The 27,420-nt window shown below is 52.0% G+C and overlaps 1 protein-coding gene across 6 annotated transcripts in view; it reads right to left on the reverse strand.

Moving 5' to 3' along the window:
* The window catches only part of VPS13B (vacuolar protein sorting 13 homolog B), a 333,604-nt gene that overhangs the window by 92,755 nt on the left and 213,429 nt on the right, over window positions 1-27,420 (reverse strand). For all 6 annotated transcript variants that reach the window (XR_010304753.1, XM_064154029.1, XM_064154027.1 and 3 more), the window contains exons 34-35: window positions 13,094-13,796; window positions 5,482-5,619 (exon numbers count right to left, since the gene is read on the reverse strand). Coding sequence is in view for 5 of the 6 variants with exons in the window: in XM_064154029.1 (XP_064010099.1) it covers window positions 5,482-5,619; window positions 13,094-13,796 (841 nt within the window). In the remaining variant the exon portion in view is untranslated. The remainder of the gene's footprint in view (window positions 1-5,481; window positions 5,620-13,093; window positions 13,797-27,420) is intronic.

Raw genomic sequence — 27,420 nt, forward strand, 5'->3', positions numbered from 1 at the left:
CCTATTTCTGTCTGTAGCTGTAGATGTAACTCTCTGCTTGTATCCTGTGCTAAGCTGTGAATGTAAAGCTGCAGTCCTTAACTTCCAGCCGGCTGAGCCCAGTCTGGGCACGTTCAGAAGGGTGGGGGGCAGGGAACACCCAAACCACCACAGAAACCCCAAGCAATATCTACAGGCTGCTACACCTGTTTGGAATATTCCTCTGTGCCCTCTTAATCAAATAAATATCATTTCATGGCCACACTGTCAGTGCTTTAAAAACTTGTTTGTGAAAGAGCAAAAGAAGGGGAAAACCCCAACCTAGCAGAGAGCTCCAAAGCTGTGCAAGGGATGCTGAGCTAATTAGAAAAGCCTGCAGCCTGGCTGGGTCCCCTTCTCAGGTGTCAGCTCTCATTAAATCACCACATTCTCATTTCAAAGTTAACAAACACCACGGCTAAGGGAACTGTTAAACTGGGATCAAGTGGGCACATTCCTGGCTGGCTCTGTGATGTCATGCTCAGCAGCCCACAGCTGAACCTGTGAGGGCAGGGCTGACTTTTCAATCTCTGAGGTATCTGATCTAATGCTAATTTTCTCTCTGTGGGCTAACTGTGCTGGGAACAGGTGGCCCTGCTTTCAATTACGGAGGGCTAACATGCCAGTGTGAGGCCTGGATTAGTTCACCTTCTCACAGGGAATTTGCCTCGGTTGGGAATGGATTTATTATGGCTTCACACATGGAATGGAGCTCATGTCAGCTGAGGGCAGCCATACATCATCTGATTCAAATTAACCTGCTGAGGGCTGTTCCGCAGGGCTGATATTGTGCAGTGAAATAACGACGCTTCTAAAGCAGCTTGAAAGAAACCAGCCTTGCTCAACTGCAGTGCTTCCAATTTGTTCCAACTAATCTATCACCTGCTGCAGATATGATTCTAGTGGGTTGCTGGTAGCTGCTATTTTCCAGGTTTCTCCAAGCCACTGACCTTGCTAATGGGTACAACTGTTGCCTCTGCAAAGAGTGGGGGAAAGAGGCTGCAGGGAGTGCCAAGGTGCAGTTTTGTTTGTAGCTTCTTAGGCATACCCCTAGATCACAGTGTGCCCAGGTGGGCAGCAGAGCCAATGGCATCCTGGGCTGGCTCAGGAGCAGTGTGGGCAGCAGGACAAGGGAGGTTCTTGTGCCCCTGGGCTCAGCACTGCTCAGGCCACCCCTTGAGTGCTGTGTCCAGTTCTGGGCTCCTCAATTCAGGAGAGATGCTGAGGTGCTGGAAGGTGTTGAGAGAAGGGCAGCAAGGCTGGGGAGGGGCCTGGAGCACAGCCCTGTGAGGAGAGGCTGAGGGAGCTGGGGGTGTGCAGGCTGCAGCAGAGGAGGCTCAGGGCAGAGCTCATTGCTGTCTGCAGCTGCCTGCAGGGAGGCTGTAGCCAGGTGGGGTTGGGCTCTGCTGCCAGGCAGCCAGCAACAGAACAAGGGGACACAGCCTGAAGCTGTGCCAGGGCAGGTCTAGGCTGGATGTTAGGAGGAAGTTGTTGTCAGAGAGAGTGATTGGCATTGGAATGGGCTGCCCAGGGAGGTGGTGGAGTGGCCGTGGCTGGAGGTATTGAAGCCAAGCCTGGCTGGGGTACTTAGTGCTATGGTCTGGTTGACTGGATAGAGCTGGGTGCTAGGTTGGGCTGGCTGAGCTTGGAGGTCTGTTTGATTCTATGATTCCATGGTCACTGCTGGTCCCCTCACAGTGCAGCAGAGAGGGGCTGGCAGAGAAGGGCAACCCACCAGGTCCCCTAGTTGTCACTTTACCTTTCAGTGGGACATCAAAAGCCTTAGTTTTCTGGTTACAGCCACAGTTATTTCACATCTGGCCTAACGTCTTCCCAAGAAAGATGCGGGCAGCACTTTGGCATAAACCATCTTTGGTTTGGGGAGATTTGTATGAAGGTTTATTCCTACACACATTTCCTATCACTGGCATGCAGAGAGAACACGTCAGAATGGCAGCTCTGATACCTGAGGCAGCACAGGTGACGGAAGAATGAAGACCCCAAGAGGTAAGAATAACTGTTCAAACCTGTTAAGATGTATCCATCTTTGTTTCTCACCTCATGAGTGGTATCTAACCCTGAAGCACTACAACGGTCTGTGCATTAGAGAAGCATTAGCTGCAGAGCTCAGTGACAGACTGAAGAGGAACTCCCAGGAGCTGATGGAGATGGCACTGACAAAAAAGGAAGTCAGTAGTTCCTTTAGAAAGAGGCAGAACTGTCCTTTAATACCCCATGGGTTGAAGTGGAGGTCTGTTCCCACAGGCCTGGTGATGAATGCTTATCCCTTCTAGGATCCCATTCCCTTCACTCTGCAAGAAGTACCATTTGTCTTGAGCTGCCACAGGCACACAGCAATCGACCACGTGCCAGGAGGTGCACCAACGCACCCTGAGCTGCTCCTCTCATTACAGCTTCCCAACTTCTGCTACCTGCTGTAGTTTTCTGATCTCCCAGCTAATAAGGACTGACAACCTGGCTTCATAGGCTCACAGGGTGTCAGGGGCTGGAACTGCTCATCCAGACCACCCCCCCTGCCAGAGCAGGACCACACAGTCTAGCTCAGGGCACACAGGAACACATCCAGACAGGCCTGGAAAGGCTCCAGAGAAGGAGACTCCACAGCCTCTCTGGGCAGCCTGTGCCAGGGCTCTGGGACCCTTACAGTCAAGAAGTTACCCCTTGTGTTGAGCTGGAACCTCCTGTGCTGCAGCTTCCATCCATTGCTGCTTGTCCTATCCCAGGGAGCAGTGAGCACAGCCTGTCCCCCCACTCCTGACCCCCAGCCCTCAGAGATCTATAGACATTGATTCAATCCCCTCTCAGTCTTCTCCAGACTAAGCAGCCCCAGGGCCCTCAGCCTCTCCTCACCAGGCAGTGCTCCAGTCCCATCATCATCCTCATAGCTCTCTGCCAGACCCTCTCCAGCAGATCCCTATCTCTCTCTGCGGCACAAGCTCAGAGGCCTGAGGCACAAGCTCCTCCAGCAGCCCATTGCTTCACCAGGTTTAGTGTCACTGATGCCTCCCACCGCAACCGTTGCTTCCCCAGTGCCCTTACGAGGCCACCAGGAGCTGTGCTGCAGCAAACCCCTGCCAGCTTAGCAGGGATGAGGTGATGCAGACGCCTGTCACAGGCCTGCTGGTGGCCAAGCTACCTGATCCTAGCAGCTGTGGTTAGAGGGCTCCAGGAGACAGAGGAACTGATTTTCCAGAGGCTCTCAGAGCAGTGCATCTGCTGTTCTGATGCTATCCCATGTGCAAAGTGCCTTCCATTACTCACCCCAGGAAACCTCCAGCCCCCAAGGAAGGTTTCTGGGTAAAGGTTAGTTTTGGAAAGGATCTCAGAGTGGCACAGCCGAGGTCAGAAAGACCTGCACAGGAATGCAGAGCTGCTTTGGTACCTTACACTGGCAAAGCCCCTAATGAAAATTCAGAGCAATTACTACTGAGTCATGGATGTGTGATGATAGCTCCAATTAGCAGCAAAAACATGATAAAAACAAGTTCCTTTTGGCTGAGGAGAGAGCCTGGAGGAAACCCGAGGTTTGATATGCTTTTGTGAGATTAAACAGACTGATCAGTCTCATAGGATCACAGAATCAGCCAGGCTGGAAGAGAGCTCCAAGCTCAGCCCGCCCAACCTAGCACCCAGCCCTGCTCAACCAACCAGACCATGGCACTAAGTGCCCCAGCCAGGCTTGGCTTCAACACCTCCAGGCACAGCCACTCCACCACCTCCCTGGGCAGCCCATTCCAATGCCAATCACTCTCTCTGACAACAACTTCATCCTAACATCCAGCCTAGACCTCCCCTGGCACAGCTTCAGGATGTGTCCCCTTGTTCTGTTGGTGTTTGCCTGGCAGCAGAGCCCAACCCCACCTGGCTACAGCCTCCCTGCAGGCAGCTGCAGAGAGCAATGAGCTCTGCCCTGAGCCTCCTCTGCTGCAGCCTGCACACCCCCAGCTCCCTCAGCCTCTCCTCACAGGGCTGTGCTCCAGGCCCCTCCCCAGCCTTGTTGCCCTTCTCTCAACACCTTCCAGCACCTCAGCATCTCTCTTGAATTGAGGAGCCCAGAACTGGACACAGCACTCAAGGGGTGGCCTGAGCAGTGCTGAGCACAGGGACACAAGAACCTCCCTTGTCCTGCTGCCCACACTGCTCCTGAGCCAGCCCAGGATGCCATTGGCTCTGCTGCCCACCTGGGCACTGCTGCCTCAGCTTCAGCTCCTCTCTGCCAGCACCCCCAGGGCCCTCTCTGCCTGGCTGCTCTCAGCCACTCTGTCCCCAGCCTGTAGTGCTGCTTGGGGTTGTTGTGGCCAAAGTGCAGAACCCTGCACTTGGCCTTGTTCAGTCTCATCCCCTTGGCCTCTGCCCACCCATCCAGGTTGGCCAGGTCCCTGTGCAGGGCTCTGCTACCCTTCAACAGCTCCACAGCTGCTTCTAGCTTGGTGTCATTTCCCTGTGCTTCAGCTGCTTTCTGTGAAGTGGGGAGGATGTATTCCCCCACCACCCACCATGGGAGCACTGTGCAGCTAGATTGGCACTTCTGTGGTGCTCAGACCCTACAGCAGTGAGCAGTGCAGAGGAAATGGGGAGTGGTGCTGCAGAGTCAGGTTTAGACAGCTGCTGAAGGCAGACTGAACAGGGAAAGCCCAGTGCTGAAATGCTGCTCTCTAAATGACTGGTAACAGCCTCTGCTGTGTGCTGAGTAAAGCAGAGATAGGCAAGGGAAAAATCAATTCCCTAACTGAACCAACTAACAGCTGTGCACAAGAGAAATGCCTGAGGAAGGTACAGGGCACTCTGGTGTCACCTCAGTCGTGCTCTTCACAGCGATGCAGCTACAAACACAGCATGCACAGAACAGACAGAGGACATCGCTCAGCGTGCAGGAGCTTCCCATGCTGCAGGAACGAGGCCTCAGGTCACATCATTTTAAGTTAGCACCAGTAAGCCTCCATGCTGCACCACCTCCACTCTCTGTTCCCTACTAAAGCACTGCATCACTGCCTCTGCAATTCTACAGCATGAACACCTGAGACTGCAGGCAGGCAGTGCCAGGCAGGTGGATTCCAAAACGCCCAAGAGGAGGCAGCTTGTAAGAATACTGAGAAGCATTTCCAGAGACAGCTTTTATACACACAGCAGCTGTAGCCTTTCAGTTGGCCCAGGGCTAGGTGCAGGCAGGTGTCATTCTGCTGGAAACTCGGCAGCCTCAGCCTTCTTGAGGAGAGAATACAACCAGACCCTGGTACGGGACTGATGGTTCCTCAACTCTGACTTCAGTTTGGGGTCAGTGCTAGAGGAAAACGTCAGAGCCGCCAGCAGCAGCAGCAGCAGCAGCAGCAGCAGCAGCAGCAGCAGCAGATCTTCTGCCGCTGTACCGCGTGTCTGTGCGCACATCCCCAGCACACCCCCACACAGCAGACAGCACATGGCAGACTGAAGTGTGAGGCTTACCTGGTCCGTTCAGGAAGTCCTTAATCTGCACAGTGATCAGAGGGGGCGGAATGCCACTTTTAGCATCTACTTCTCCTGCCACTGTCTGCAGCCAAACCATGCAATAATCCAGAGCTTCCGGTAGAGTCTTCCCAGGATCTACAGGTGTGATAACCATCACAGTCGTTAATGACAGCCCAGGACTATGATCCACCACAAAAGATGCATGCAAGATAGGTGAAATGCAATTAAAGAGTTAAAGGCCAGCACATCAGATAACACTGCTAAGTCAGCTGCCCCACACAGCAGCTGTGCCCGCAGGCACGCGCAGGTCGTCGGGCAAGAGGGCAAAGCTGGCACTACAGAAACCAGCAGGGCCCCCTGTAACACATGAACGAAAGGCACCAATTGCTGCAAAAGAAGTGCACCCAGCACACAGCTCTACCTTTAATTAGGATGGCATTTAAGCAGACCTTACCAGAGAAGCTGTGCTCAAACCCTGCTACTTCCAGACTCTATTTTCTCTGTCAGGTAGAGCAAATGGTAATGGAAAGACAAATGGGAAAGGCTAAACCAGCAGAATGCTGCCAGGACTCAGCAGCATCACAGGTGGTTATGTAAGTCACGCTGGAGTTTCACACCACAGCCAGTCAGTGGCTACCTTCAACTGTGTTCCTTTGATCAGTCTCCTCGAGTTCATTAAAACTGATTTCCCACAACTGCTCCTCTTGTCTTTATTTTCTGCATATCAGAAATGGCAAACCCAGTAGTGTACAAAGCCTCTTTTGAAGTTATTCTCTGCGCTTTCAGTCAGTTAAAACCTGCTGTAATTGCTTGATTTGGGTTTTACAGAAGGGGTTGCTTTCAAGAGTGGTATTTACATACCCCCTGTTATAGCCAACATATGGTCTCGTGGTAGAACAGTCATATGTGGACTGGGTATATAAAGTCAGCTTTGGAATTTGTATTTCTTGACCCTGTCATGTGATTCATATAAAACTTGGCAGATACGAACCCTGATGTGATTTCAAAGAACCTACTGAAACCAATTGATCATGACTGTAGATCTATATGGAAAAGATCAAAAGTTAGCACATTCTTCTGGTTTCATTTGATCAACTTTCCGGCAGCGCCTCTGCAGCAGTACTTGTGCTGTGTGGCATATACATTACAGCCCTGCCCTCCCTCTATTCCCACTCCACGTTTGCAAAGTCAGCCCTCAGCAGCTCTTTAAGAGCTGTCACTGCACACAACAGATTTGTGTATTTTCCATGTGAATTTCTACACTTTTATGATCCTTAGCCCTTTCCTTTAATTACACCAACCAGAATGAAGTGACACATTCCCTTTTCTGTAGGAAACTGCTTGAGGGAGTATCTTGTTTCCTGTCTTTGGAGCTTGCCCAGTGTAGTGAAAGGAGTGATAATAAGAAATCTTTACCATCAAAAGAGAGTTCCAGAAGGGGGACTTGGCTCTATCACAGCACCTTACTTTGTGCTAGTAGCTCATCATAAACAAGTGATGTGCTCTCAGAGAACATTGTGTAAAGAGCTGTAAAATGTACTGAACGTTGTGCAGTGAACATAACTGCACCAATTTAACTGATCTCTAAGTTACTGCTCCTTTGGAAGTGCTCACAGGAACATTCAGGTGTGGTGTGTTTGTGCAGCTCAGAAGGCAAATTGAGTCCTGGGCTGCAGCCAGAGGAGTGTGGCCAGCAGGGCAGGAGAGGGGATTGTGCCCCTTGGCTCTGCTCAGACCTCACCTCCCACCCTGCCTCCAGTCCTGCTGTCCCCAGCAGTAGAAGGGCACAGAGCTGCTGGAGTGAGGCCAGAGGAGGCCACAAAGCTGACCCAAGGGCTGAAGCAGGCTGAGGGAGCTGGGGGTGCAGTGCACCTGTCCAGTGCATCCTGGACAGGAGAAGACTCCAGAGGGACTTCAGAGCTGCCTGCCAGTGCCTGAAAGGATCCTGCAGGAAGGCTGCAGAGGGACTGGTCCTGAGGGTGTCTGGAGACAGGCCAAGGGTAAATGGCCTGAAGCTGAGGCAGAGCAGGGTTAGAGTGGAGCTGAGGAAGTTGTTGAGTGTGAGGGTGGTGAGAGTCTGGCCCAGGCTGCCCAGGGAGGCTGTGGCTGCCTCCTTGGTGGGAGTGTTGCAGGCCAGGCTGGATGAGTCCTTGAGCATCTGAGTCTAGCTGAGAGGTGTCCCTGCCTGTGGTGGGGAGGTTGGAGGAGACAATCTCTGAGGTCCCTTCCAAGCTGAGCCACTCTGGGATTCAATATGGGGCAAAAAGCTGCAATAAAGCCTGGCTGAGTTCTGGAAGCTACCATCACACACAGTGTGTAGCAGCCTAGATCATCCCCCAGTTTCTCAGCAAATGCAGTCAATTCAGCCAAACATTTCTTTGGCACAACACATTTCCAGGCATTCTCGTTGTCTCAAGACGTGTTTATGTCATAAAATATCTAATCCTTATTTCAAAGTTGTAGTTGTTTAAAGATGAAAATATCTCTGGTGATAAGAAACTGCCCAGGAGAAACCCCCCGCAGGCCAGAAGGCATTAGCTGCGCAGACTCTGTCCTCAGGGCACTGCACGCCTAAAGCACAGATCAAAAACCTGAGCGAAGCTCTCAGCAGGTTCCTTTGCTGTGTCACCTCTCCAGGGAGCGCAGCACCATCCACTCCTCATTACCTGAGCCACTGCAGGACTGGGATTCAGGAAGGATGAGAAGGACTCCAGAATTTACAGATGAGGAATATAACACAAAGAAACCTCAAGTGCACAAAATTAGCCTGAGTCCAACAACATATGCAACTGCTAACCCTACACTGGGCATACTGATGTCAAGCTTTTAAAAATCAGTTAGTTTTGGTTCAAGTGAAATTTTGTTACTATGAGACAGCTAATTCTGCCATCAGCATAGTGACACAGGCAGTTTTTCACTCGGAGGAAACAATCCTAAGGGGCCACACACAGCAGTAGTCTGAGTGCTCCTAGCCCGTGGTGTAAGGTCGATTTGGGAGCTGGGTAACAGACCGGGCCAGAGATTCAGGTGTGCCAGGTACAGCTCAACAGTTACAATGATACACAAGGAGAAGAAAGCTAAGATGCAAAGGCTTCAGCTCCAGACCTGAAGGCTTTGGAGATACACAAACGGGAGCTATAAGGAAAAAAAAGCTCTAAAATGCATTTACATCCAAGGTCAAAGGACTGGAATATGTCTGTCTTGATTAAAATTCCTTCCAGGGTAGGAAACAGCAGATGCCTTTTCAGAGGGTTACGGGCCAGGAGAGGAATCAGTATCAATCAGTCACCCCCCTGCCAAGGGCAGAGGAACTGCAAGCAGCAATTGATAAAAGAGAAAAATTAGGCTGAAAAGTGAGGAATTCCTTAAGGACTCTCCTCCCTCAAGGAAATGATGGAAAGTTCAGACTCTACAAAACCCTCACCAGCACTTGACAGAACACTACAGAACACAACAGGGAACAATTACGCGTCGGCAGGGAACTGCCTTGAATAATGTATTATAATAGGTCATTTCCAGTCCCATTTGCTATGATTCTCCCAAAAATCAACACTCAAGTTCGCAGCTATTTGTGAGAAGAAAACGCTGGAGAAAGCCCAAGGGATGCATCCATAAGTACAAAGGCAGGCCAGAATTACTCCCCAGCAAGGCCTGAGAAGCAAGGGCGGCCAAGACGCCAGAAATTCTATCCTCTGCACCAGGGGACAAAGCCCTCCAGCAGCACGGGGGGGTGGCAAAACCGCCAGCACAGAGCCGCAGCCGAGGCTGCAGGTTAGCAGCTATCAGCAGGCTGAGGCCCTCAATACGTGCGAGGTTTTCTCCCCGTTCTTGGCTGCTTTGGGGTTTCGGTTTGCTCGGGGATTTTTAAGAAGGAAACAAACAAATCTGTGTCTGCTTTTGCTTGCAGCCAAGCACCCAAAGCCACTCTCACTCTTGCTAAGGTCCAGATCTCAGCTCCACACTCCACAGTTCATGAAGTGTCTTCCTAAACTTGATTTGAATCTGCAAGCCTTTGATTGCACCTCTGTCGCCTCTGTCAACAGCAGGCAGCAGTCCCCAAACCTCCGCAGAGAAGGGCAGCAGGGGACAGGGAAAGGAGCGGAGGAGGCAGGGAAGTGTAACGCCTCGAAGCTCTTCTCTCCGAACTGTGCCTTGGCTCCGTCCCGCAGCTGGGCGCCAGCGCAGCGCAGGGCACAGCGGCGGCAAACGCTTCTGCCAGCTCGCATGGGCTGCGGCAGGGAGCTAAACCCGGGCCCCGCAGCAGCCTGAGCGCTGCGCATTCCCTGGGCAGCTCATGCCTATGGGTGGGGGCTGCACACACCCCCAGCCCCTCCCACACGGATGTAGATGTGCACAGTCAATACGGGCGGAGGGGTACAGGTGAGAGGCCAGCGGCACTCCCTCCATGACGCGCTGGGGATCAGCCTCAAACCCTCTCTGCCTCGCAGCAAGCACAGGAGGCTGAGAGGGAGGCTGCCAGAGCCAGCTCTGCTCTGCTCTCCACCCAGCCCGGGCCTGCCACCAGAGCAGAGGTGAGATGTGTGTGAGCTACTGCATCTGCTGCTCGCCGACCTGGAAGGCGTGGGTGTGAAAAACTGCAACAGCCACCAGGCTTGCTGCGGGCTGGCCTCGCCCTGCCGCCACGGCGGAAGCTGGAGGGGCTCCATCCCTAGCGCATACCTGCTGAGACACTTCTCTGCCCGGCCGCAGCCAAGCACCACAACCTCCTCTTTGAAAGCAAACAAACAAACAAACAGCAAAAAGGCTTTTCTCAAGAGGGCCCAGAGCACAATGCTCAGGAAATGAGGCAATTTCCTATCTGGATCACATTACCTGAAACAAAGCAAATCAGGATTTAAAAACAATATTTACAAAAGCAGCTTACAAGACGACATTAAAAACAACTGCGCCCACTGCAAGTGGTGTGGTCACTGCTCCCTCTGCGGAGCCTAATGGCCAGCAGATGCCTTCGGCCACCTGCAGGCTGAGCACCCAAGAAAAAAGGGTGTTTGCAGCATAGTTCAGGCTGATTGGGCAGAACCCTAGAACGGCTCAGCTTGGAAGGGACTTCAGAGCTCATCCCCTCCAATCTCCCCACCAGGCCCAGGGACACCTCTCAGCTAGACTCAGCTGACCAAAGACTCATCCAGCCTGGCCTGCAACACCCCCACCAAGGAGGCAGCCACAGCCTCCCTGGGCAGCCTGGGCCAGACTCTCACTATCCTCACACTCAACAACTTCTTCCTCAGCTCCATAGAATCATAGAATCAACCAGGTTGGAAGAGACCTCCAAGATCATCCAGTCCAACCTATCCCCCAGCCCTAGCCAGTCAACTAGACCATGGCACTGAGTGCCTCATCCAGTCTTTTCTTGAACACCTCCAGCCACAGTGCCTCCACCACCTCCCTGGGCAGCCCATTCCAGTGCCAATCACTCTCTCTGCCAACAACTTCCTCTTAACATCCAGCCTAGACTTTCCCCGGCACAACTTGAGACTGTGTCCCCTTGTTCTGTTGCTGGTTGCCTGGGAGAAGAGGCCAACCCCCACCTGGCTACAATGTCCCTTCAGGTAGTTGTAGACAGTAATGAGGTCGCCCCTGAGCCTCCTCTTCTCCAGGCTAAACAACCCCAGCTCCCTCAGCCTCTCCTCATAGGGTTTGTGTTCCAGGCCCTTCACCAGCTTTGTCACCCTTCTCTAACCCTGCTCTGCCTCAGCTCCAAGCCATTCCCCCTTGGCCTGTCTCAGACATCCTCAGGAGCAGTCCCTCTGCAGCCATCCTGCAGGATCCCTTCAGGCACTGGCAGCAGCTCTGAAGTCCCTCTGGAGCCTTCTCCTCTGCAGGCTGCACACCCCCAGCTCCCTCAGCCTGTGCTCACAGAGAGCTGCTCCAGCCCTTGGAGCATCTTTGTGGCCTCCTCTGGCCTCACTCCAGCAGCTCTGTGTCCTTCTGCTGCTGGGGACAGCAGGACTGGAGGCAGGATGGGAGGTGAGGTCTGAGCAGAGCCAAGGGGCAGAATCTTACCAAGCAGCTCAGTGAGCAAGCAGGCTATGTAATGGTCCTTATTAAGCAGCTGGTATTTATTCCATTCATCTATTCCCTTTGATTTGAAGTTCCTACAGTGACTGTAGCAAGCTGCCACCAAGCTGCGCCGTCACAAAGAGAACTGCAAGCAGGAATGAAGTAGTTTAGCACAACCTTAGCAAAGCTGAGCTAATGTTTTAATAACCTGATAAGTTCCCTCCTCCTCCTAGCTGACTTGCCAGTGAACTTGGTTGGAGAGAAGGACTGAGGAAATTGAAAGCACAACCATCAGGTTTTTAGCTCCAAGGCAGGCAAATGCTCCCAAACACGGACCCTGGCCTGATGGAAATGCGCTGCTGCTAACTGCTAATTCACACACTAACAATGCCCAGCTTTTACATGGCCTCTTTCCTCCTGGTTTATCCTCTAAGTTCTTGTTTCTTCCACGTTTCAGAAAGCAAGCACAAAGTAAGACAGCTAAGTGAGAGAGGAGCCAAGTTGCTTGGATGAGGGTTGTGTGTCTCAGCCGCTGTGCAGTGCTCTCCCACCGAAGGAGCGATAGCTTAACGTGCAAGATGCTGAATTTCAAGCTCTAATAACTGGAGATAATTTAAAAAGCATGGACGTCCTCCTGTCCCAGATACAACGCACGTGGCTTGTGGCAGCACTCAAAGCTTCACTTCTACACGTGTGCAAAGCACAGCACAGCACTGCCCAGCCCCGAACCCAGTGCTGGCGAAGCAAGGGGAGTCAAGATCTCAAAATCACCAAACAGAGCTGACTCAAAACAATTGCTCCAAACGCCTCCAAACATGCCTGAGATGTTCTCATGCAGCACACATGCTGTGTGCACAGACAGAGCATGATGAGGGAGAGTTCTGGAGCCTATCCTGGATCTAATCTACGTGCTTATGACACACACGAACTATGCAAGCTTACACATCTTGGTGTAAGCAACGAGGAATCACCCCCGCAGGACAAGAGAAGGCACCAGGGAGACCTCCTGGTGCCCTCTCAGTACTTCAGAAAGATGGGGCAGGCTTTTTAGCAGGACCTGTTGTGACAGGACAAGAGCTGATGGTCCCTGGAGCTGTTGAAGGCAAGGTTGGACGTGGCACTTGGTGCCATGGTCTAGCCTTGAGCTCTGTGGTAAAGGGTTGGACTTGATGATCTGTGAGGTCTCTTCCAACCCTGATGATACTATGATACTGTGAGATTTAGATTAGAGACCAGGAAGAAAGCTTTTATGCTGAGGGTAGTGAGACCCTGGCTCAGGTTGCCCAGAGAGGGGTAAATGCTCCACTCCTGGAACCATTCCAGGCCAGGTCAGATGTGGCTCTGAGCAACCTCATCTAGCTGAAGATGTCCTTGCAGACCGCAGGGGTGTTGGACTAGATGACCTTTAAGGTCCCTTCCAACCCAAGAGCTGAGGCTGTGGGGTATAACCTCAACAATGTGTGCATTTACTGCTTGATTTTCAGCTACACTCCAGAGTCTCTCAAGCTGCCTTCCACCACTCCAGTACCTTTGAGACCTGAGCTCCTTCAAGCAGTCACAATCAGGGCTGAAGGTGAAATGCTCTTACCTGTACACTTGTAGTCTGAGGCTACCCCTTTCAGGCCAGCATCAAACACTGATATTTCTACCTTCTGCTTTCTGTGGTGGCAGCTGAGCAGCACGGAGGGCTGCGACACAACCAGGTAGAGGAAGGGCTGCAGCTCTGTGTCGCCAGCTCCCCTGCGGCCGGGCTGCCGGACGATGGTGATGCCCAGGGCTTGTCGAGCAGAGGATCGGGTGGAGGCATGCAGGCTCTCCAGGGACAGGAGCCCTGCCTTTCTCCCGGCGGGCAGGGCAACGTCGCTGCGCAAGAGGTCGTCCGCAGTGACGGAGGAGATGCAGGGCTGACCAGGCTGCTTGGCGTCGTGGCCGCCACCGCGGCCTGCTTCTGGAAGGTTCAGGGAGCTCTTGCTTATTTTCTCACCTTCCTTCTGCTCTGGCGCGGACTTGGGCTTCGGCAAGGCGAGGCAGGAGTAAGTCATCAGTGAGATTCGGCTGGCGGTGACGAAGACGTCGAAGGGGATGAAGTTGAGGTTCTTGACGATGGAGGCGTGGCAGGAGGGGCGGGCGATGCGGTGCTGGCTGGCGCCGCTCTGCTGCTCGATCTGAACGATCCTGATTTTAACACTGTCACTGCCAATCCCACTGTCCTGTGCCCCACTGTAACGGGAAGAAGTCTCCACTGTTGCCCCGTCAGACACATCTGTTTTCTTCTGCTCCTGTTTGGAAACCTGTGGCGGAAAATCCTGTGTTAACTTATGATATCCATATCCCAAGCACTCCCATCGCAGTGGCAGCAAACAGCCACTACATAAATTGGGTGTCAAAAGAGAGAAGCATACAAAGACATCTGCCAAGTTAACGCAGTCATCACTCATGAAAACACAGCAGGTGTCTGTTCCAGTGACACGATGAGTCACGGCAGACAAAGCGCCAAGAGAACACATGAAGGGAAAACAAAGCAGTAGTGATTTCGAGCCTTAAATGAGCTTGGCTCTTCTCCTTCTGTTTGCTTCTCTCAGTCCTACAAAGAGCCTGAGGGAAGGTGTGGAGCACGTGGAGAAACATCTGGAAAGAGCCCCCTGCAGAAGTTCGACAACAACAACACTGAGGAGGATGCAAGGGCAGCTCCTCGGACTCACACCAAGTTAGAGTCATGCACTCACCTGCATGGCTTCCACAGAGCAACCCCCAGCTCTGTCTGCCCAGGAGTGCTTCTGCTCTGCTCTCTACAAGAGCTAACATCAAAAATGTCTAACTCAGACCTGTGAGCCATCCCACACAGCACTCTGCTTCTGACAACACCAGCAGCAGGCTTTGCCACGAGAGATCATGGACCCTGGCCACCTCAAGCAAGCTCTTCCTCTCCTTCTGAAGCACCCACAGATGTTGCTTTCAGGATACTGGAGGTACCTGCTTGTGCCCCTGGACTTCTTGACTCTGATTTGCCCACTTCCTTGTTGAATATGCTGACAGTGTCTGATCTCCACAACCTGCTGATGCTTTCCCCCCTCTTTGGTCTAAGCCAATCTCCTCCTAGTGTGACTGCCCTGCCCCAGTCTTTGGCTGTGCATGATTTGAACGCTCAGGCCCACATCCTGCTTCACCGCTGTTGCTATGTCCTTGCAAACCTTGACCATAGTTCCCCTCAGCCTGCTCCTCTCCACACTGGGACATCCCAGGCTTTTTAGGCTTCCTACAAAGAATCTGCTCCAGCACCTTCAATCCTTTTAGTTTCCCCTCTCCGCTTCTCTGACTGCCCTGTGCACTTGTTGAGTGCTCCACACAGAACGTAAGAGCGGGATGACCACGGCTGTGGGGAGCAGCAAACTGATGCCTTCTGTCTCGTTCTCAATCTCCTGATGGTGTCCACTATTTTGTTAGGGCTTTCCTGGCTGCTGCTGCACATTGCCTCAATGATTCATTTCTTCGTTCCAGGACCTACTTCAGTGGTTTCTTTTCATCACCTCCCCGCTTCTAGCAAATCTTTAAAAAGGGAGATAACAACTAGGGTAAACCATACCTTAACTTCCTCCTAAAGAACACGACCATGAAACACAAGTCCTCACACAAACTTAGCAGCAAATGAGCTACAGGAACGCGGGGCAGTGAATTACTGAATGTCTCCAAACTTTGCTCCTCATGTAGCACTGTTAGTAGATTCTAAATACACTGCAGAGATTGGGTTGTGGGGGGCATCAAGAACAGCAGATTTATTTGAGAGGTTCCCTTATATTCTGCTTTATGAAACAAAAGGAGCAACCTCCAGTCCTTCTCTTTAAAGGAAAGCATTAGCAAGGAAATCCTAAGCCAGACCCATTAACTGGCTGAGGTTTGCTCTGGAAAGACTTTTGCCAGCTCCAGGTACAATCTTTACAGATTCACTCATGAAGGTTTCAAATAACCAGCAGAATTCCTTGCAGCTGATTCCTGTGGCAGGCTGATATCCTTGACCTGCAAATGGGATCCTACCTAGAATACAGCCCCTAGGAAAGGAACTACAGAGCCAAGCAATCCTGACTTCTCCCCATTTCCTAGCAGCTAGGCTATTTGTACCTCACCCTCTCTGTTAGGTAAACTATCAAGTTCTTTGCCCATATCTTGGCACTGATGGCACTTAAAAAAAGGCATAGATGGCATCATCACTTGGGTACTGAGGGCAAAGAGAAGGCAGATGGGAAGGAGCTGTACAAAATCTTGCCATATTGTTTAACTGAAATGCTGCCTGAAATGAAGCAGAGGGCTAAAGCCAGCACCTTTTAGCTGTCCATGGCCATCAGTTTGGCCTGATGAAAAGCCTCCTCTGACAGCTTGGTTCTGTAGTAACTGATGGGTGCTACGCAGTGGTTTCTTGTCCTCCTTGCAACAGCACTGTCTACAGCTACCTGACACTTAGGTTGTGCACAGAGAATACAACATGCAGCACTGCTTGTGTAGAAGGAGAGGGAGAAAGCACAGCACTGCTTGCTTCTGAACATGTCTCCTCACACCTAAACAGACTCCACTTGAAGATTAGCTCTTCCACTATGCCTCTTCTGATAATTGTTTATCGACTGTGCTGGCCTATGCAAAGCACCCAAAGGACGTGAAGAAAGAAGCTCTGTCTCCATCCCCTTCCAGACTACAGTTCTCAGTGAAGGCTACTGCAAGGGATGCTAATTGGTCCCAACTGCTGCATTTGCTGCTGTGCAGACATTCCACTGCAGAAACTTTCCACTTCTGAGACTCCAAACCAACTTAGGCAGGTCACCAAGCAGCTGCCAGTAGCTTCTGATCAGTACTAAGCAGTACAGAATAGAGAGCAGTGCCTGAGAGGTGAAAGACACCATCTCCTATCAGGGTTCTCCATGCCACCTAGTTCCACAATGGAATTCGACCTCTGTGTGCTCTTACCACATGCATCATAAAGGCTGGAACAAGTGAGTGACGGTTTACAGAGAAGCTTTCCACAAACCAAAGGTGCAGAAGGAGCACTGGGACTCCTCGCGTCCCTTTTGGCACAGTGAGCAGAGAGCCTCCCAGCAAAGTCTGCTGCTAACCTGAAAATGCATCTAGTAATGAACTTGGGAATCATCCTCTTATGGGATAAAGAGAACAGAGCGAATGACTCTCCACATGTCAACTCTAAAGAGATTATCATGGGCTAGGTGGGCTAGTTCTTTTACTGGGCCTTGAGTACTGTGTCCAGTTCTGGGCCCCTCAATTCAAGAGAGATGCTGAGGTGCTGGAAAGTGTTTGGAGAAGGGCAGCAAGGCTGGGGAGGGGCCTGGAGCACAGCCCTGTGAGGAGAGGCTGAGGGAGCTGGGGGTGTGCAGCCTGCAGCAGAGGAGGCTCAGGGCAGAGCTCATTGCTCTCTGCAGCTCCCTGAAGGGAGGCTGTAGTCAGGTGGGGTTGGGCTCTGCTGCCAGGCAACCAGCAACAGAACAAGGGGACACAGCCTGAAGTTGTGCCAGGGGAGGTCTGAGCTGGATGTTAGGAAGAAGTTGTTGTCAGGGAGAGTGATTGGCATTGGAATGGGCTGCCCAGGGAGGTGGTGGAGTGGCCGTGGCTGGAGGTGTTGAAGCCAAGCCTGGCTGGGGCACTTAGTGCCATGGTCTGGTTGGTTGGGCAGGGCTGGGTGCTAGGATGGGCTGGCTGAGCTTGGAGCTCTCTTCCAGCCTGGCTGATTCTGTGATTCTATGTCATGAGCATCAGTGTCAGCTCGGTGCTAGCAAAGGCAAGGACAACATTCATCACCGGGCTGCATCATGTCGCTTCTCTTACTCTTTACATAACCCATTTAAAATGAACAATAAAAGTTTTCTTTAATTAGCTACTGGTGTGCATTAACATGATCATGATTAAACCATAAAAACCAACTGTACATTACCCTGGTCCCCTATCCCATGTGGTTTGGATTATTTTAGTTTAAAATGTACTTTGAGTCCCTTTTAAAAGTTCGACCTTCTGCTTTCAGAGAATTAAATGCATATTACTGCAGTGGAGAAGATAATGTTTCAGACCTCCAGGCATATATTAAACACACTGGCAGCACATTAGACAAAATGCTTTACTTATTAGATACTTCCTATTCTAAACAGTGTCATCAAAGGCTAAAAACAAAATCCATATAAAAGCTGCACAATGCTTCCACACAGAACCTGTGCCAAAATCCCTGTTCTTTCCAGCTAATGAGGAAAGGATGTGTACTCTTAACATATGAATGTAAGATTTTCCAAGCATTCACTTTAGGAAACAGGGCTATTGATTCCACATGGCTCATGTTAAATGAAACTGGATTGGTAAAATAACCTTTAAGATATTTGGCATGATAACTGTAATTAAACAGCATTCAAAGGCATAAAACAAAAGGGAATTCGGTTCCACAATGGCTAATTAAAATGAAATGAAAAAACACAGCATGTCCTCTATCAAGATAAACTGTTATTGTTCCAGAGCTATTCCAATACTGCTAAAATACACTTCTAGATAAAATCTGAAAGGACTGGAAAAATATTTGCGGCTTCGAAATGGATAGTTTGGCGGAGAAAAAAAGTATAGGACGCTGAAATTTTATGCTGAGATAATAGCTTTAAAGCTCTGAGCGTAACCAGATGGCATTTAAAGCAGAGCAGCTCCGCAGATTGGCTGCCGGAGCGAGCCGCAGCAGGGACAGGTCTCCAGCAGGCAGCGGACACGCGTCCGGACGGCACTCGGCGCTCGGGCGGCGGCGCTGCCTGCCCCCTCCCCTCGCAGGAGCGATCCCAGCAATAGGAGGCTCCCCAGGAAAGGTGTTGAAAGCGACACTGGTAGCTAGGGAAGCCTGCCAATTCTTCCTTTCCATGGGCGGAGATAGCTAACGTTAGCCGCTTGACCCCTCGAGTCCGGGGCTCGGGAGGGCACCCGACACACAGATCTGCCTAGGGAAAGGGCAAGGAGCCCGCACGGCCTGTGCAGCACGCAGAGGACTGCAGGGGAAGGGCAGGGCCACAGCAGCAGACCTGCTCGGCACAACTGCCGGCAGTGTCCCCCGAGGGCAGGGGCAGAGGAGAAGATTTGGTCAGCAGTGTCCCCGAGGGCACTGCACCCCGAGCCGGCTACCTCCTGCGCGTATTTGGGCGGCAGAGGCACCTGTTCAGAGTCTGCACCGAGAGGCAACGAAGCCAGCAAGCCACACACACCTCCTGCCGCCCGAGGCCGCCAGGCAGCACATCCTCTGACGGGAGAGGACCTTCACACCAACTGGCAGCCTCTGAAGTCTGTGTTCTCAGCTCCTTCTCCTCTCCAGAGTTTGCACAGACACCAGAGGCAAGTGCCTGCAAGTTCAGCTGACACACCCCCAGCAGCTTTGGGTTCTCATTCTGATCCTCGCAGGAGAGTGCTGTAATTAGCAGAGGAACTAACAGCAGCACCTCTGGAAGTGGAGCTGCTCTAGATCCAAAGCATCTCCCTCCACCTGCACAATTGTCCAGCCTCTCCTGTCCATCATGGCTACATATGGCACTGCTGAAGGAACACTTCTCCTGCACAGCCTGTCCTCAATGCCAACCCTGAGATCATTCCTCACAGGACATCAACCACAGAAAGAGTCACAAGTGTGAAACCACAGAATGAGAGTGCCAATCACCTCTGCTCCAGCACGGTGCCATCTGACCTCCTTGGCTTCCTTCTGCTAACCACAGGAAACACTGCAATGGAAACAAAGCCCCTGCCTAGTGCTGAGCCACACGGGAAGGCATCACAGAATCCCAGAACAGCTCAGGTTGGAAAGGACCTCAGAGCTCATCTCCTCCAACCTCCCCACCAGGGGTAGAGATCTCTCCACTAGATATGGCTGCTCAAGACCTCATCCAACCTGACCTTGAACAGGGGGTTGGCCCTGGATGATCCTCCTGCAGTAGGAGAAGTGTGGGCAGCAGGTCAAGGGAGGTGATTCTTCCCCTCTACTCCACTCTGCTGAGACCCTACCTGGAGTATTGTATCCAGTTCTGGAGCCCCTGGGACAAGAAGGATGTGGAGATGCTGGAGTGTGTCCAGAGCAGGGCCAGGAGGATGCTCAGAGGCTGCAGCAGCTCTGCTGTGAGCACAGACTGAAAGAGTTGGGGCTGTGCAGGCTGGAGCAGAGGAGGCTCCCAGGAGACCTTCTTGTGGCCTGCCAGGATCTGAAGTGGGCTACAAAAAAGCTGGGGAGAGCATTTTGAGGCTATCAGGGAGTGCCAGGATTGGGGGGAATGGAGTAAAGCTGGAGGTGAGTAAAGCCAGCCTGGAGGTGAGGAGGAAGTTGTTGAGCATGAGAGTGATGAGAGGCTGGAATGGGTTTCCCAGGGAGGTGGCTGAGGCCCCATGGCTGGAGGTGTTTGAGGCCAGGCTGGCTGAGGCTGTGTGCAGCCTGCTCTAGGGTAGAGTGTCCCTGGGCATGGCAGGGGGATTGGAACTGGCTGATCCCTGTGGTCTCTTCCAACCCTGACTGATTCTAGGATTCTGTGATCCTTCAGGTCCCTTCCAACCTAAACCATCCTGTGAGCCCAAAGCCATTCCTCCACAGAGGGAACTGTGCAGTCAGGCCGAAAGGAGGCAGCAGGAACACCACTCTGGGACACTGTACCTCCTACACAAGTAAAATGCTTTTTCTCCCAGCAGCTTTCTGTTGGACCAGAATTTTGTGTCGAAGCAGTGGTGCTGGTTTGCCATGTGCCAAACACAGGCCCCCAGCGCCGCAGAAGGGCTCCCCGCGGGGACCCAGCTGTGGCTTCCACAGCCCTGCTGCAGAGAGCTGACAGGTGGGGGCTGACACCAGCTCAGCTGCTGCAGGCAGCCCTGTGCCAGCCCTGCAGAAGCAGAGGAAGAAGCTACCTCCTGTTGAGAAATCAGAGCAGTGCTGAAGTTCCACTCCTCCCAGGGGCCCGTGCAAATGCTAACCTCCTCCCACCAGCAGCAGCACCAATGCTTGACTCTGAATGCCAGTGCTGTCTGCTCTGCTGCCCTAGCAGGGGCCAGTAAGACACTGTCTGCTCAGTCCTTCTACTCTAACTTAAGCAGACCAGGCTGAACTCTGCCGGAGGCCTTCATTCAGTGCTCATCTCTCATTGATATTTTTATGCAGAGTCAGCTTCTTGGTGTTTCTCAGATTCAGTGTGAGAGTTTTGTCTGGCTTGTCTCTTTCCTCTAAACCAGGTGTGGGTTTGGCCACTTCTGCACAGGTTTGTTTCCTGTTGTAGCCAAGAAGCATCATTTTTCCATGGCAGTCTGCTTGCCTAATAGAGTGGGACACTTGAAAAAGCAGCAGTTGAAACTTCAGCTTGATTTTGTGTGACTTCCTCTAAGGTTTCAGTGTGAGGATTTCAGTTGCAGGCTGCAGCTGCAGCAGCCTCGGCTCTGGGTCACATTCCCATGCAGAACGGTTTGGTGTTTATCTGCTCCCACAGGAAGCAGTGCTGTTGTGCCAAGCTAGCTGAAGCCTTCAGGAGGCTGACAAACCCTGGTCACTGCTGTGCTGAGCACCCAGCCAAGGGAACAAAAAGCGTCCGAGGGCTTGCAGCTGTGAGCCCCTGGGGCTGTGGTGCTGCAGAGAAGCCTGCTGGTGGCACGCACCAGAGCCAATGCTCCCAGTGCTCTGTGGCTGCACACAGCACTCTGCCCGTGGAACTGCCATGTCACAGCCTGTGGTGGAGCTGCTCCAGGTGTGCTGCCACTGAGCAGCCCCAGGAAAGCACACAGCAACTCGGTGGCACAGACTCTCACCAGCACCCAGGCTGGCAAAGCCCCTCAGGAGCACCAAGTCCAGCCTAGAGCCCTACTCTGCAAGAGTCACCTTAAACCACATCCCCAAGCACCACAGCCAAACCAGCCCTAAACACACCCAGGCTGGGTGACTCCACCACCTCCCTGGGCAGTTCACTGCAGTCCCTGACCACTCTCTGTGAAAGACTTTCTCCCAATGTCCAATCTAACCCTGCCCAGCCTCAGCCTGAGGCCATTCCCCCTCGTTCTGTCTCCATTACCTGTGAGCAGAGCCCAGCAGCAGCCTCTCCACAGTGTCCCTTCAGGTAGCTGTAGACAGCAATGAGCTCTGCCCTCAGCCTCCTCTTCCTCACACTACCCATCCCCAGCTCACTCAGTCTCTCCTCATCAAATTTATTCTCCAGGCCCTTCCCCAGCTTTGTTGCCCTCCTCTGGACCCGCTCCAGCACCTCCACAGCTCTCTGGTATTGTGGTGGCAAAATTGAACACAACACTCGAGCTGTGGCCTCACCAGAGCCCAGTCCAAGGGGACAATCCCCTCCTGCTGCTGGACACAGCATTTTCAACACAAGCCAGGATGCCATTGGCCTTCTTGGCTGCCTGGGCTCACTGCTTGCTCACACTCAGCTGCCTGGGCACGCTGCTGGCTCACACTCAGCCACCTGTGAGCACAGGCTGAGGGAGCTGGGGGGGTGCAGCCTGCAGAGGAGAAGGCTCCAGGGGCACCTCAGAGCTGCTGCCAGTGCCTGAAGGGATCCTGCAGGAAGGCTGCAGAGGGACTGGTCCTGAGGCTGTCTGAGACAGGCCAAGGGGGAATGGTTTGGAGCTGAGGCAGAGCAGGGTTAGAGTGGAGCTGAGGAAGAAGTTGTTGAGTTTGAGGGTGGTGAGAGTCTGGCCCAGGCTGCCCAGGGAGGCTGTGGCTGCCTCCCTGGTGGGGGTGTTGAAGGCCAGGCTGGAGTCTAGCTAAGAGGCATCTGGATTCTTTCAGGCAGTTCCCTGAGGTCCTTCTCGAACTGAGGGCCCCAGAACTGGGCCACACCAGGGCAATGTAGAGGGGGAGGAGACCCTCTCTGCACCTGTAACCACTCCGCAAAAATGATCAGGGCATTGGAGCACCTCTGCTATGAGGACAGGCTGAGGAAGCTGGGGGTGCTTAGCCTGGAGAAGGGAAGGCACAAGGCAGACCTAACAGTGACCTTCCAGTAGCTGAAGGGGGCACAAAGAGGCTGCAGAGGGACTCTTTGCAAAGACCTGCAGGGACAGGATGAGGGCAAAGGCTTGAAATGAGAGAACAGATTGAGACTGGATGTTAGAAACAAGTTGTGCATCATGAGTACAATGGAAGACTGCAACAGGTTGCCCAGGGAGGTGGTTGTGGCCCTATCCCTGGAGATCATAGTGTCAAGCAGGTGGGAAGCCCCCAGCCCTGCCCAACCAACCAGACCATGGCACTAAGTGCCCCAGCCAGCCTTGGCTTCAACACCTCCAGGCACAGCCACTCCACCACCTCCCTGGGCAGCCCATTCCAATGCCAATCACTCTCTCTGACAACAGCTTCCTCCTCACATCCAGCCTAGACCTGCCCTGGCACAGCTTCAGGCTGTGTCCCCTTGTTCTGTTGCTGGCTGCCTGGCAGCAGAGCCCAACCCCACCTGGCTACAGCCTCCCTGCAGGCAGCTGCAGACATCAGTGAGCTCTGCCCTGAGCCTCCTCTGCTGCAGGCTGCACACCCCCAGCTCCCTCAGCCTCTCCTCACAGGGCTGTGCTCCAGGCCCCTCCCCAGCCTTGCTGCCCTTCTCTCAACACCTTCCAGCACCTCAACAGCTCTCTGCAATGGAGGGGCCCAAGATATTGAAGGTGAGGCTGGAGAGGACTCTGGGCAACCTGATGTAGTGGAGGATGTCCCTGCTGACTGCAGAAGGGCTTGGACTGGATGAGCTCTGGAGGTCCCTTCCATTCCAACCCAAGCCATTCTGTGATGCAAATGGTCCTGCTGGGTCAGACCAAAGGTCCTCCGAGAGCCCTGCACTCTGCCAGCAGCCAGTGGTGGATGCTCAGGGGAGAAGGAGCATGAACACTGCAACCATAGAGGAAGACTTCAGCATGCTCCACCAGACTTGGAGCCAGCATGGTGCAGGGTATCATAACTTACCAGAAATGCTTTCTTAAGTCTCAGCTGCAGGGGCTGAGGAGGGTTTCTATCTCCTGCAGACATAGCTGCAATGTCTCCAATGTGACAAAGCTGTGCAGAGGTCAGAAAGCAATCAGCTGCCACAGATAAGGTTTAGTTTTCTGTGCCTTCTCCATGCTGGAGACAACTGCTGTGATGCCTAATCCTCACTGAAGTGTTTGCTGATCTTCTTAGGGTATCTGAAGAGCCAGAGGCCACACTCCCCTAAGCCCTTCCCACTCTTGGGACGATTACAAGCAACACTCTGCTCACTATGAAATGCTCATTCATTGCATTGATTAGACTTCAAAACCAATGCTTGTGGCAGAAGAACAAAATGCAAGAAGTGAGGCAGCTCTTGCCAGTTGTCTCCTCCCTGCCCCAGTACTGCTATCATTATTCAGGAAGCTGCTGGGCTGTCTTTGCAATCTATCAGGACACAGGGGTTAGCCTTATGGAACATGTCACATCTGCTGGGGGGCTACTCATAGCCTTTGGCCACCAGCCAGGTCTGGAAGCAAGTTATCATCTGGCAGGCTGACGAGCACTGCTGGAGCCAGAGCCCGGGCAGCCTGGACATGGTGCTCCCAAGCCCCATTCCTGGAAGCAGGTATTAAAGAAGCAGCCAGCATCAGCCAGCAAGGCCTGCCTAGAATTGCACAGCAACCAAGGCCTGCCCTCGCCAGGCTGAACTCAGGCTAAATGAGGTTTGGTGTGGGAATGAGCACTTTCCAGAAGTCTGGCTTTACTCTGAAGCTCCTGGAGGCAGGCAAAAACTAGCTGGCAATGAACCCAGCTGGCCAGATTTGGTTGAGGAGTGTCAGACTCCCTGACCTGCAGTGAGTATGTTACCCATGCATGCCTGCCTACACGGGGAGCAGCAGACCAAGCTGCCTGTTGGTTTGCACTGAGCCTCTTTTTCAAAGAGGAGTTGTTATGTTTTCCACTTCCAAACGTTAGCATGGCAAATAAATCCTCTCTTGCCAACATCCTCTGGGTGGGCAGTGCTGGGCGCCAGGCAATGGATTTGCTAGATTAAGAAATAAACTCCTTCCTGAGTTGCTGCATGAGTGCTAAGCAGCTGAGCAGGCCATCAGTGAGCGTGGAATGCCTCTCACCAGGATACTAGGAGTGCTTTTCAGATGGGAAGCTCTGGCCCTTGCACTAACAGGGCACCAATACCCTCAGGTGTATTGCTGAACGAGACCAAGACACTGCACTGCACTGCACCTCGGGATCTGTAATTCTCTTCCTAGCACCTCTGCTTCTGTTCTCACCTGCAGGTATTAGATCTCCTCCTTGCAAGAGCCTGGCATATGTTAATGTGGAAAGGTGAGCAATTATGAAGAGGCAGCAGCATTCTTTGCCCCACAGACAATTTATCACCCCCCCAGACGTGTCCCTACTCTAAAGCTGCCAAGCAGATCAAAGCAACATTCTCTGCACTTTATGAAGAAGTCCACACAATAGGTCTACTGCACATCAAAGATGCATTCATAAAGGAGCACAAAGCTAGGGTTTATAATAAGTAAAAACACAGCACTGGAGAGCTGGCTTGGAGCTCTCCAAAATATTAAACCACTTAAGAAACAGAACTCGCCCATAAATCCTCTCTGCTTTACTGCTGCTCCCTAAGCTGATCTTTCAAACATGGCCCCTTCAAACACCACATTCTGCCCACTTGCAAACCACACCTTGAATGTTTCAAACAAGGGCTTGCTCTCTGGCCTGGCTCTAGTTCTGTGGCCTAAGCACAAAATGAGAACCAAAATACCTATTAATTTGGAGACAGAAGACAGTTATGGAGTCCTTCTATTTACCAAGCACTTGCAGCGCAGTCAAGCTTCCTAACCAAGAATCACAGAATCAGTCAGGGTTGGGAGGGACCACAAGGATCATTCAGTTCCAGCCCCTCTGCCATGGCCAGGGACACCTCACACTAGATCAGGCTGCCCACAGCCTCATCCAGCCTGGCCTTAAACACCTCCAGGGGTGAGGCTTCCACCACCTCCCTGGGCAGCCCCTTCCAGGCTCTCACCACTCTCATGCTGAACAACTTCCTAACATCCAGTCTGAATCTCCCCATTTCCAGCTTTCTTCCATAGCCCCCCCAGTCCTATCATTACCTGACAGCCTCAAAAGTCCCTCCCCAAAGACATTTACAGCTGCTTGACAAGCCTCAGGATTGATCTAGCCAAATATCTGGAAGACAGCAAAGCTTTTCAACATCTTAAATTCTGCTTTTTTAATCCCATTCTTCTCCTTTTGTAGACATCAAAACCACTTTTCCAGTGAGATGCAAAGTTGGTGCATTCAAACTGATTTCTCTTTACTCTTCCAGCTTTAAAACATAGTTAGCTACTTCAAATATGGTTTCCAGGTAAAAATGAAAGGAGAGAATCACCTCATTCAAAGCAATTACTGAACTTCTAAAGTCACAGACTGCAATTGTAAAACAAGAAACAAGAGGCACTTTGATTAACTGGGGAAATAATTACTCCATCAAAGAGTTTATGAATGCCTGGAGTGGATTCCATGTCCCTGAGCAAGTTTAGTATTTGTTTGTTAGAGTGGATTCCCTGTCCCTGAGTGACTTTGTTGTTTATTTGTTACACTGGATTCTCTGTCCCTGCCCAAGTTCATTATTTATTGCAGTGGATTCTCTGTCCCTGCCCAAGTCCACTCTTTCTTTGTTTCAGAGGGTTCTCTGTCCCTGACCAAGTTCATTCTTTATTTATTGCAGAGGATTCTCTGTCCCTGAACAGTTTGATTGTTTGTGGAACAGGCATTCTAATCTAAAAATCCACCTAAAAGCCTCTGCTCTGAAGATGGAGCAACTGAAAGGAGCCATGCAGTGAGGTAATTCCTGTGGCAGTGTTCTACACTATAACCTCCATCAGAGCTTGTGCCAAGTTCTGCATGACAAACCCCTTCTGTTGCTAAAGAGCAAACGCCTCTCAGCTTTGCTTCCAGGGCCACAGAGCTTTTCATGGCCATACATCTGATGGGCCCAGAGCACTCTTCATGCCATTCCTTTCAGCCTTAACACCACTTAGCTCATTCAGGTGACTGAGATGCCTTCTGTGTCTCACAGTGCAGTCCTATCTATTTCCCAAGCTGTATCTTTAGTTCCATCTTGAAATCCTCTCTGTTTTCATTGACATTTCTTGGATCTCTTGGTTTATTTAAGTTGCTGACTCAGCAAGCATTCCAGTCACTACTTCTGCCTTAGACAGTGGCTAAAAATCAGACACATCCAGTTGTCAATACTGGGCCATAGAATCATAGAATCAACCAGGCTGGAGGAGACCTCTGAGTCCAACCTATCACCTGACCCTTCTAATTAACTAACCTAGGCCACTAACTGCTTCATCCAGCCTCCTCTTACACACACATCCCCTTAGTCCAGGGATGGGGACTCCATCACCTGTCTGGGCAGCCCATTCCAATGCCAATCACTCTTGCTGTGAAGAACTTCTTCCTAACATCAAGCTTGAACCTGCCCTGGCACAGCTTGAGGCTGTGTCCTCTTCTTCTGTCCCTGGGTACCTGGCAGAAGAGACCAACCCCACCTGGCTACAACCTCCTTCCATTTAGGGTTTTTCAGTTTGATTTAGGAACAGGAATGACTTTGGTTCTGACTGCAACATTCAGGCCTAAATGAACCCTGCCCCACTGGAGAATCCTGCATTTGATGCTGCTGGCTGAGAGCAGAGCTGGGTGTGCATTCCTGCCACACCTCTGCAAGGAAATCAGTCCTGCTCTGGGCGTGCGAGACGTGCACCATCCGCAGCACCTCCTGCCAAACATCAAAGGCAAAAAGGGCTCCTTCCACTGACTGGTGTCAAGCAGGTCACATCCCTTTCTGGCACTAAACATCTGCTGAGGGGGAGTTAATTGCAATGGCATAGGTTTTTTTAATGAGCTCTGTGCCATGATCGGGATACAACCTGGAGAGCCACCTG

Source organism: Pogoniulus pusillus, chromosome 14 (genome assembly GCF_015220805.1).
Source record: "Pogoniulus pusillus isolate bPogPus1 chromosome 14, bPogPus1.pri, whole genome shotgun sequence".
Lineage (NCBI taxonomy): Eukaryota > Metazoa > Chordata > Aves > Piciformes > Lybiidae > Pogoniulus > Pogoniulus pusillus.